Source organism: Nothoprocta perdicaria, unplaced genomic scaffold, assembly GCF_003342845.1.
Source record: "Nothoprocta perdicaria isolate Ctin4 unplaced genomic scaffold, notPer1 scaffold_27, whole genome shotgun sequence".
Classification (NCBI taxonomy): Eukaryota; Metazoa; Chordata; class Aves; order Tinamiformes; family Tinamidae; genus Nothoprocta; species Nothoprocta perdicaria.
In genome coordinates, this window is record NW_020455499.1 from 1,895,705 (window position 1) to 1,907,901 (window position 12,197).

Here is a 12,197-nt window from a genome sequence, read left to right on the forward strand (position 1 = left end):
AATTGCTCTGCATTTAAATCAGCTGTAAAATTGAATACTTTGACATAGACAAATTTTCCTTTGTCTCACTGCCTTATTTAGAGCCCTGAAGTGGCTGGTCAATGTGGAAAAGAAAGAAAAGCAAAGCAACCAGGGGGAGTATCACCTACTAACAATTTGATGAGTGATTATCAGATCGTAGGCAGTATGAAATAACTATGCTTTAATAATGTTAACAGTCTCTGCAGGAAGTTTGGAATTGTGTCCTTAATTGGGTCCTAGGCTGAAAAAGTCTATTGCACAGAAGCATTTATATTTAAGACGTTCTATATCCTAACCCAATACACAAGTTAATGACTATGTATGAAGAATCTGGTTCAGGAAAAAAAAACTAATTTAAAGCTCCTACCTGCAATACTCAGTTAGTGTCCTCACAAAAGCTTCCAAATTTCACCGTGGAGGGAAAAAAGCCTCCAAAGTCCTTGAGGTGTTTTTGTTTGTTTGTTTGTTTCACATTCCCATTTCCTTCTATTACTATTCYGTGCACTCTAGCAGGCTTGCTCCTTTGGCACCCAAAAGACACCTCTTTGGGCATCTTCCCCAGCTACCCAACATATCCAGCACAGGTGAGCTGCACCCCAAAGCCTCGGCCACCACACTTCCAGAGTCACAAAGGAGATACACAAAGAGCAACTAGGCAATGGGCAACTAAAAGCACAAAAAGTAGCATAATCTGTGAGGAAAGAGAATCTAGTGGAACAATCCAGAAAAATATCCAGATTTTGCAGCGTTCACGTGTGAGGGTCAAATCAGCCCATGATGGGTCATATATCATTATAATGAGTTTTCTGTTATGGTGACTGAGAAGAACTCATCAGCGTTTTGTTATCTACCAAGAGTCTAGACAGTCTAAATTCAGCACAGGCTACAGTGAAGCTGCTTATTATAATGCTATTTCCTCTCTGAGACCTGATTTAGTTTGCCTTCTTCAAGCTAAAATAAAAGCAAGTGCCAACAGTTTCTCCAGGTATTACAGCGAGAAAGTGTTTACATTTGTCGATGTATTAAAAGTCTTAATCCTACTGTTCTTAATACACCTATATAGACTATAGTCATATAACATTTTAAATAACAGGTATTTTTTTTTAATGCAGCTAACCTCCGTTCTGATAGCACAGCTTTTCATGGATTATAAAGTCTTYGAGAACACAGATCTCCGTGTAATGCTTCCTAGCTTTACCAGTGGATGTAATTTTAATGAAAACAAGCCAGCATTAAAGAGCTATTAGGTAGCGAGTTGAAATTGGCTTTGATTTTGTTCACCAACCAGAGACTATGATTATTTAAAAAAATCYATTTTTAAAAAGAAAAAGTTAAGCATTCTCTTTACTTTAAACTGTCTCATAGGCATGATTGGGTTGGTTAGTTTTAATATTATAAGTATTCCTTTTTGTAATTATATTTCACTGAGAACTGATGGCAGATCTCAAGGAAAAAATCTACTTCAAATGTGAGTATGCATGTAAATTGACAATTTCAAAATTAGCTAAAATTAGCATAAATTCACCCATCTAAGGTAACAAAGCCAGATAACTAAGTTATCTAAACCTGCCCTTTTTGTTAATGTAATCACTCAAAAAATTTTGGCTAGCGGGTTTTCTTTGAAGCAGTAACTTATCCTTCTGCATCTATACACTATATATAAATATACGTATACACCACATACACGCACGAATATAACATGATTTCAGTCTATGACTAGGAATCTTTYACATTTTGTCACTTCCAGATTTAAACTCAAAGGGAAGATATTGCCTCATTTTAACTTCACAGCCCCTTTATGCTTTATTTGGGTACAGACATATACTCACGCTGGTTTAATACTCTGGGAATGCTTCTGGTGAATGTAGGCAGCAGCCAGACCTCCTGCTCCAGAATTCAAATACTGCAAGGAATAAATCAACATGCATTGAGCATTTTGTGCTCATTATCCCCAAGGGATAGCTTTCCTTCCCTCACSCTGCCCTATGAAATAGGGCAATTTAAACATTCCTAATGGTTTCTAATTGAAGATCTTAGTATCAATCTTAGCATTTGTCTCCAAGTGAGAGCCTAGGTAAAAGCAGATTCATTCTCGAATTAGTTCTAAAAATGTCTTTCTCGGCTTATACATGATAATTAAAATGTGACAGGCAAAAGTTCATAAAAAAAATGAAGTCAAAGCAGTCCCATATCATAATATACATTGATACTCCCCACAGAGTCACCCAACTCTACCTATGAATTTCTAACATCAAAAAAGTTGACAAAACTAAAGACACCTTGTATAATGACCTGAAATTATTTAAGTTTAGACAAGGATATTCTTATGAAAACCCTGTAGCTGCAAGACCTCCACATGGAATAAAACAGAAGAGCCTCATCTGACAACAGTCAGAGCAGATGTTCTACCATCACTCTGAAATTCATCTGCCAAGAGTCATCAGAGCTTGCAGGTCAAACAAAAAATTGCCAGCATTGACTATTAAAATCACAAATAAGAAAATTGCTGCCTAAGCTTGTGTCCATCACCTTTTTGTGTCTGTGTTCCACTTGCCAAGAAAAGCTAAGTATTCTTCAAGGAAAAAAAATGTAAAACAAATGAAACCACCACTGTAACTCTCTTTATAATTAGTCCTAAAAAAAGGAGTCATTGAATAAACTGGTTCTTAGAAAATTTTCTCATTTTCGGAAGAAATCAAGTAAGAAAAATATCTTTTAGTGCTTCTCCTTCCTCTGTCAGAAGAGACTTCAGTAGTCAGTGGAATCAAAATGAAAAGGCCATCTACACTCTCAGATAAAGGTCCAAATGTCTCAACCAAAGGTCACTGGTTTGCTGACCCATCAGGAAAAAAATATTATGGAAAATATTCTCAAGCAATTAATCTCTTTTACCTTGTAGGAACACCAGCAAGCAAAATCTACTCCCCACTCATGTAAATGAAGTTCCACGTTGCCAACGGCATGAGCCAGGTCAAATCCCACAAAGCAACCCTGCAGAAAAAAAACATGCAATACATTCCTTACAAAAATAACCATCACTATAAAAATGATTTTTCAAAAAGTATCTTTTAGGCTGCATGCACTTTTGTTCTATACAGCCATGCTGTCAAGTCCCATCTATTTTGTGTTATTAACAAAATTATGTTTATTTACAGTAGTTATGTATCCAAATCCAGATTTACTTTTTTTTTTTTTTTTTTTTAAAAGCTTGCCTTCAAGGACATTCGAACATAGTTTAGGTCTCTTAAGTTTATTCTTATGGAATAAAGTGGAATAGCTTGAAATAAATATTCAGAATGAACAAATTATTTCAAACACTTGACTTACAGGCCAAGCCCTAGGTAGACACTAAATAGCAGTGACATATATAATGACACTAGCCATACTATAACAAATGCATTCAAAAATTTAAACTCAAGGTCCTCCTGATTTTGTCCTTTACAGGATCTAGCTCTTTGGGAAGTGAAACATGTTGAGAGAACATCTTATGCAGCAGGTTGATCTTTAAGAACTTTTGTACTTGACCCTGAAAGCTGCAAAAGCATTTTCCCTTTTCTCTGCAAAATGGATGTGTTTATTACTGACACAATTTTTCTAAAAGACCGAAAAAGTATACGACCACTATTGAGGTATAGACCCAAAACAGCAGTTTCACACACGAACTAACCACTGGATGGCAGCATTTTTAAGCTAAAAGCCTCCAAAAGTTCTTCCAAGCTATGCTATTTAAGTGCAGAGAAATAAAACTGCCTTTTGTGCCTGGACTGCAAATTAAATGCTGTTTTGCATTTTGCTTTAAAAACAAACCACCTGCTTGCAAACAGCATGGTAAGAATAAGGGTGGGAGCATAGGCTTCAAAAACATCTAGATCCAATAATAAAACAAAGGATTGTTCTTAAGTCTCTTGCTGTTTCTTGCACAAAGGGAATCTCACCTAAATTATTTAAACAGTACTTTGGTATATTTAATCTCCTATATAAAATATAACTATTTGAATGAAGCAGCATTTTAAGATGATGTGACATATTAATTCTAATAGAGGTGCTAATGAAGTTATCAGTTTAAGATATCACTCCAAAATGATAAGAAAACTCACTGCCTTAGCATTTGCACAATATAAACGTTCACAAAACCAAGGTCCCATTAAATATCCTTACTTTTGCATCTACAGTGCTCTGTCTTCACAGGAACATGCAGAAGTAAATTAAGACAAACCAACTGAAATTGTGAAGTTAATTCAGAAAAGTTTAAGCACAATGAAGTCCCATGAGAATGCTCTTGTTCAGCGATAAGATAGCCTTGGTTCAGAGAAATTAGCTACAGCAAACTAAAATCAACTGGTTCTGATTAAGGAAGTTTTCTTAGAGTTTTAAGACATTAACTTAGCTGCATTTTAAGACATTAACTGCAAAGCTTCAGTTGACTGGATTTTAATAATTATGGGTATCCCTTCTTCCATGTCCCACACAGACCTTCCCAAGTTCTGTCAGAAATTTGTCGGTTGCAGTGGAAAGCAGGAATATAGCGATAGCCTGACAGAATGCATCTGTCTGGCAGTATATGAACAATTTTTTTAAAAAAAGTAACTTCTCATTACAAAAGAAAAAAAAAAAAAGCAATTCTGCAGTTATTACAATCAGCTGTTTTTTGCTTTTTTTTTTTCAGTTGAGCCTTTTCCCTGTCTGCAAGTGATATGCTCTATTAAAAAACATTTGAACAGAAGGTGACAAAGAGAAAAAGAAAATTGAGATGACTGCCAAACTGATAAGATCAGAGAAGTAGCACAAAACTCCCCGAGATACGAGAAGGCAGGATGCCCTTGCAACCACAACACTAGAAAGGGGCAATATAAATCCAGACCAAACCCTGCCACAAGTGCCCCTGGGCTCCAAAACCACCTGGGACAGACAAGTTTGTACCATCACTACTGGTCTCTCCTAGCTTCCCATAGGACCCACTAGGACATAATCCTGGAGGATGGTGGCTGTTCTTCTCYGCTCTGAAATTGCTCAACATCTTCTGGGTGCTGTTTGACTTATTAATTCAATGCAGCCTGAAAATCCAGGTTCAGTGTCAACAGATTTCCTGCATGACCTTGGTCAAGTCCCCTCATACCTTTCTGCTCACGTTGTCCTCTGCAAAATGGGCGGCACTGCTTTCCTTCCCCAGGAAGGGGAAGAGCGTCTGGCACTCAAGCTTCATGAACAGCAAATGTTTAGTCACACAGATTGCATATTATAAGTAAAACAAACCAAAATGGCTCTTCCTGAATGAGCTGAACAGGGATTGCGTGGGAATGTCACTTCCCCAAACTATGGGAATAAACAGAGCTCTCCATCTGGCRTGGGCAAAGCAGAGGACTTGTGTTCTCCCCTGCCTCTTCCATTTTATTTTAACATCTAAAAGTCATTTCTGCAGTGTGTCTGGATGGCTGCTGATAATCAGCAGGTAACAACTCAGCATGGACAATGACATTTGGAGAGAGAGAGAGAAATGACAGCCTCACACAAGCAAAGCTGGGACATTTAGAAAGAGAGACAGGAAAAGAAATGAAGATGAAGGATCTTAAAGCTCTTCCTACAGGGACTCAGGAGATTAAAATACTTTACATACTGCACAGAGTCAGTTGAAAGTTCAATCTAACTTATGAAAATTGCACTTGAAAGCTAGCATCCTAGAAGCTGGCCATTTCTTCACTTGAAAAGAAGGAAAATGACTCAACCAACCCCCATCCTCTAAAGCAAGCACAAAATAAGAAACAAGGAAAAGTGCTAAAGCTTCCTCAGGCTGCTGATGAGTCTCTGGCACAATACGTAGTAATTTTGATTTATCCAGGAGACTTAAGATGGAAAAATAGCCAGAAGTAATTTTTCAAGCTTAATTTAGTTCATTTAATATTTAATGACTTAATGAAGCTGTCTATGTGCAGAGCTTTCACTCTGCGAGGAACCTTAACATATGCAGAGAACTTAGGAAATTGGCTTAAAAATGTTAAAGGAAGTCARTAACTTAATTCATAAATAACTGACCTTATGAATTTGAGGACATTTTCCAGATTGCACTTGCAACTCAAATCTCTAGCCAAGACTGATCAGCTACAACACTACAGGTTCTTATTTAGACTGTACATTAAAAGAATTGTTGAGAGCATCTCCGTAGGACTTTGCTATAGTAGTTGACAAGCGTTTTTCCCCTCTCTTCTCAAATGACACTTCTACCTTGAAAGTTCCCCATCTTATTTCCTTGTTTATCACTTCTCCCCAACCTATTTCTGTTCAAGATCATGGAGTCATTCACTGTCCTTCATCACTAGTAGGAGTCTTATATTCTCCCCATCAACATAACTTTCTCAAATTTATCCTCTTTTAGTATAGATTTTAACAGAACGCAGGATCTCTCTGATAATACAGTRTCTTGCATGAGACAGTCATAACTCCAACTGGTTGTCTCAGCTCTAGAAGCTCTGGAAGGAAAGACAGCCTTTCAGTCCATATGCTTCCTATCCTGAAGACTTGCAAGTCTGGGAGTAGAGACTAAACAGCACAGAGAAATTAAGTCAGTGCACATTGCTGGCAACTAATTCAGTAGGTAATAAAGCCACATCCCTCTAGCCACCTGAATGGCAACTGCAAATCTGCATCACTCTCCATCAATCAGATTAATTCTCCAGAGGACTGAAATATCTGTATAGCAACATACACCATATCCACTGAGAACGTGATAATCTCTTAGCATTCCCAAAAAGACCTTATGAAGGAGAAATAGCTGCGCACCTGGGAGCAGTCCAAGACAAAAGAATGAAAATGCCACATCCTTGCTATGCTTGTGCTGACTGCCCTCACTAAACCTCCATAGGGGAACACGGTGCTCCTTGCTTCTAGGACATCTTACTCCAGCAAGTAYGGAATATAAGGAGCCATCTCTGCTCTTAAAAGGCCACAGATGGGAGTGCAGCATTCAGACATAACCTGAGAAATTGCTGCTGTCACACTGCAAACACAGGATGTGTTCGGAACTACAGCCTCAATAAATACTCATGAAATGAAATGCAAGCAAAAAGGTCAGTAAGATTTAATTAGGGAGATTATCAGTTATATCTCTTCCTATCTTAATCATTGACTTGTGTTCAATAGTAAAAATGAAAGATTACAAGACCTATGCTAGCTTTGTTTTAAACCCTCCCCACCCACTTCCTTTACTTCTTTTCCTGTCCACTCTACATACATCTCTGCCATCTCATCTTTTACATTTAGATTAGCATACTTATACAAAAAAAGTATAAAAARGTATAAAAAGTATAAAATGCTGCTCTCTTTCAAGGGACTTGCACTGTTTTAACTCCAAATGTAACTGCTTCATTTAACACATGGTACTGCCAGTTTGWGATTATAGCTATTGCCAGGTATCTCACAGATGAGATGGCATGTTCTGTCTCCACATCTCCATTTTGCTTCATAGTCTTAAAAATAAGAGAAAACAGAATATATATAWAAAAAAAAAAAWTACCYCATACTTGCATAGAAGCATTGCATTAGAGGTTTAGCCAGTTTCTAAAACAAGGACAGAAAACTCTATATTAAATTAAACCATTCATATTCAGGATCTTCGGCTAAATAAATTCAGATTTCTTGAGTAGGAAGGCTGTGTTTCCTTTACATTCCTCCTCCCTCTGTGCCTCTGGTTCAGCAGATTCCTCTGCTCTCCTCAAACCCAACAACAGCTCCCAGCATCAGCTCTGTCTGGATCAAGAAGATACCTAGTCAAGTACTTCTGAAGACCGGGCATTTTATTTGGGGTAACCAAAAGCTCTGAGATTTACAGAAGGAGCAAGACACAGGATAAATTCTTATCACTACTAACATTGCACACTTGCTGATTTAACAGCTATTTGAGTAAATACTTGCATTATGCAGATAATTAAGAGTGCTATAAGGGTATGCTACATAGTAGTTTGTACAAACATCTAAACATCACTTAACGCAGCAAGCAGAATCCATAAACTTACTGAAATGTTTATGTGGAAAATGACAACTGGACTGGCTCAAATTTTTCAAGTTTTCTAGGTATCCAGGTAGTTCTTTGGACGTATATATATTTTTAAATACTCATGCGATTATTCATAATCCACAAAGTCACACAGACCTCAGTCTTAAGTACTAACTTCAATAGAGTGGTAATTAAAATATAAATACGTATATACATACACACACATAGTTTATGAAATCTCTTGACAAGACCGCGCAGAGGTTGGCAACAAGAGCAAAAGAGAGATAAAAGGACAGAGCATCATCTCATGTCACATTCAGATTCCTTTATAAAGAGTTAGTCCTCTCCGGTGTTCACAGTATTATCTCAGGAAGAGTTTTTAAGCTTTCTCTGCCAAGTTCTGGTCATCTTCTTAGATAATATACTTCATTTTCACACCATGTAATGAAGTACTTGGTAACTATTTTTTAACTCCAGAAGAGGGATTCTCATCCAATTTGGGCCAGTTTAAAACTTTCAGAGACACTGTAGAACTTTCAGTTGGCTGAGCATGTGGTCCACGGTTTAGAGAACATCTTTAGGGAGGCGTTGAAGTGAGATGCTTTTCCCAGGTTGTTCATATTTACAGTATGAGGAGAAAAAAATTTCTCTCCCAGACACCTTTCAGACACATCATCGAGCCAGCAGATTTTGGAGAGGCAGTCTGGTAYGTGCGTAGGCACTGGCTGGGGAACAAAAGTTTTGCTGCCACCAGGAGCAAGAGCGAGCAGAGAGCTAGGTGGCATCATCCTATTAATACACTATCTTCTCTTCCAGCAAATTTTTCAGCATAGCTCTTAGATTATTTATTGTTAGAGAAAGACTGGAAGACCCTCAAGGAAAGCACTGTGAAGATGTTTTTGGAGCAATACTGATCTAATGCATACACAGACCCCAGTTTYCTCCTCAGTTCCTCACAGAGTTCTGCATCCATCTGAGGAGCTGGTCTTATACCTTATCCAGGAGCAATTTTGTTGCTAGATGCTGCTCAGCAAGAATATGCACTTTTATATCACGTGRGACATGCACTAACTCCGGCATCTGCTCTGGTCTCCTAAGGGACACCTTACCATCACTTCCATACACACCACCATAACTTACTCTGACCTCCAGAAAAACATGCTCTGGCAAACCCACATCAACTGAAGATGTATGCTCGAGTGTGAGCCAATAACCTCTCTAGAGAGTTAAGACACACAAATAATTAGCTGGTTTGCAGAAATCCAGTAATACTAAGTAGCTTTTATCTTGAGTGGCTTAATCTTAGATGAGATAAGGTACAGCAATAAAATACCACCCATCTAGAGAGCCTGGTGACCTCTTGTTGATAAGATGACTTGATTAAAAGCTATTTTCTCCTGATACCTGAGGCAATGAAGACGGTTAAAGAAGTTTTACAGCTATGTCCATAGAGTAAGATCTCTCACACGCTCTCTGCAAGTTCCTGGAGCCGAGTCATCACTAAAATATAGTCACATAGTCATCCTGTGAAGCTGATGTACTCCMCATTGCGCCCGTCTGAGTCGGAGCGCTGCCGGCTCTGCGGGGAACTCACCTGCCCCGCTGGCTGGAGGAAGAGAGCTGTGGAGCTGTGATAGCAGCTGCCAGCAGCAGGGTGGGAAAAGAGGAAGAGCATGAAAGCCTGTTGAAAAGCACAAGTCTGACACAGGCTCCTCTAACCTTTAAAGARAGTCTGGAGCTATGATCACCACCTCCTCTTCCCCTGAACTTCTTGAGATTCTGTTCTTGAAGAAGAGCCCGGCAGAAAGTGAATAGTCATGAATAATCTCTCTACATAGTTTAGGTCACAAAAATRGTTTAAGTTCCACAAAAAGTGGAAATATTTCCACCATAAAAATATTTCACAAGGAAAATGGATCTAAAACTGTTGTCAGGAGGACAGTTTGGGAGCATTTCTACCTTTTCTTGGCCAGCCTTTGTTATTCTGGGGATGTCGAACAGCTGTCCCGTGTAGTACTGCACTCCGCTGAACAGAATTACGGCAATAGAGTCCCCCTCCTTCTCAATTACAGCAAGGATATCTTCAGTTCTCAAGGTCTCCTCCCCCTAAAACAAAGTTAAAGTGCATGTTTTACATCAGCTCTGGCAGTAATGAAACTGTCGTTTCTTATTTCATAATCTATATTTTACTGAGTTGTGCTGCTTGCATAAGATCAAAGACAACCCCTTAGCACGGTAATGATATACAAAGGTAGTGCCTTGAAGTAGCCTATCAGTAGATTACTTGGGTGAAGGGGAATTAAAAATAATTAGCAAACTTATCTTGAAGATGTCAGTCTTAAAAAGTCCATTTACTACGTATTCCATCATGCTTCACAGTTTTCATTTCTGACAATTTTAACTTACAGTATTAAAAAAAAAAAAAACTGGTGCAAAGAGTATGGATCATTTTTTGTGGATTCTGAAATTTTTGATGCCCACAAATCTTAAGTTGTCTATCAGTTTCAGTCTGTACTTTTCTGATAAACTTCATACCCCCAGGAAGCTATTATAAACCTGCCATATTTATATTTCAAAGACAATAAGCCTCACATCATCAAAACTACAAAAATCTCCAAACCTGGAGTCATTAAATATAGAAGAATTTCAACCCCAAAAAACCCTCACTTTTGATTCTTTACAGGAAAATTACTGCCAAATCCTCCCCTTGCTTTCCTAGCAAGGGACTGTGTAAAACAAGCCACCACCTAGGGATCAATTAGGGTGTGAAAACACAGAATTAAATTAGACTTGTTACTGAAAAGAGCTGCAGTAAGATTGCTGAATTGAAAGCAACTGTTATTACCCCAACAATCTTAGCAAATCTATCAAGCATTCAGGTGGAGGCTCTTTGCTCACAAGATGACTCAGATTTCAGAAACAAAAGGTCATCATCAGTTTATAGYTAGGTGGCAAAGTTTTTAATGCCATGAAAGTGAAGCAAGGGAATCTTTCACAYGCATCTGAATTGCATATTTCTCCAAGCAGACCTTTCCCTTAGTCTGCGTTGATAAAGATACAAAGGTGATTTTGTCAAGGCAATTTTTTGTTAGGACAATAAAAGGGCATTGGGGCTTCTGAATGAAGSGATGAACTGCTCCGTTCTGCATTTCTGTTAGGATGCTGCCTGCTATTACAAACAGGAAAAATAGGGATGGAAAGATAACTTTTTTTTTGTTYTTTAGGGCAAGTGTTGTTAGTTGAACCACACAATTATAAAATGGGTTCCAATATCAAAAGAACACACAAAAGGAATGAACACTGCATAAAATCTAACTGAAAGAATTAAACAAAATAGAGATTTTAACTCAGGCAAGCAGACACACACTACAATATCTAAGGGCATATGATCACATTAGTCCAAAGCACATGTCTGCTGCTAAAATTGCAAGTCCTTGATACTTCTCACCAACCTCCCGTGGATGTATCATGAGCATGCATTTCTCCACATCAAGTCCATGAAATCGGAGCTGGGATTCAATGGCGTACTGCAGGAAATGTCCACATAGAATAATTAAATGATAAAACGAAAACAGAACAGCAGCCAAGTATATTTGCATCTTCAACAAAAGGGACTGAGATGCCTGCCTTTCACTAAAATTAACACGTGGAATTCTAATCCAGGAGAAGATCTTAAATTTGCTTTGGTTTGGTTTGGGATTGGCATGTTGGTCCATGCTATGCTCCAACTTCAATCAGCTGCACATCTAGGGGGAAATGAGATCTCTAAACCTTCAATGATTTTATTGCTCAATAAGGCTTTGGAGAAGGCAAAAAAAGCAAATAATGCTATAAAACAGCTCAAAATTACATGGCAGAAATGGAAGAGACTGCTGGTGCATAGGGAGTTACTGAGGTGTTGCAGAAATTTAACTGGACGGATGCACCRGCACACTTGGAGCAAAGGTAGCATTGGGATCAGCATCACTTCAAATAAATGCAATTTCAATTGCATACGTCTGTGCCGCCATCTTCATTACAAATAAACTTGTTACAAGTTTGAGCCATTTTTATGGCACCTTAGAGATCAAATTTGTTATCAATTTCCAGGAGTTTACCGAGTTGATGATAAAGTAGCAGCAGGCCACAAACCAAAAGATTAATTTGCTCTAAGCTCCGATGCACGGGCTATTGTCTCCCATTTTATAGC

The 12,197-nt window shown here is 38.2% G+C and overlaps 1 protein-coding gene across 4 annotated transcripts in view; it reads right to left on the bottom strand.

The window, feature by feature from the left end:
- KYNU (kynureninase) overlaps positions 1-12,197 on the bottom strand; it is a 50,084-nt gene that overhangs the window by 17,104 nt on the left and 20,783 nt on the right. For 2 of the 4 annotated variants that reach the window (XM_026040867.1, XM_026040869.1), the window contains 5 exons: positions 11,461-11,535; positions 9,968-10,114; positions 9,728-9,805; positions 2,914-3,012; positions 1,851-1,924 (listed from right to left, as the gene is read on the bottom strand). In XM_026040867.1, the coding sequence (XP_025896652.1) occupies positions 1,851-1,924; positions 2,914-3,012; positions 9,728-9,805; positions 9,968-10,114; positions 11,461-11,535 (473 nt within the window). The remainder of the gene's footprint in view (positions 1-1,850; positions 1,925-2,913; positions 3,013-9,727; positions 9,806-9,967; positions 10,115-11,460; positions 11,536-12,197) is intronic. The other 2 variants (XM_026040871.1, XM_026040870.1) reach the window with 1 other exon arrangement.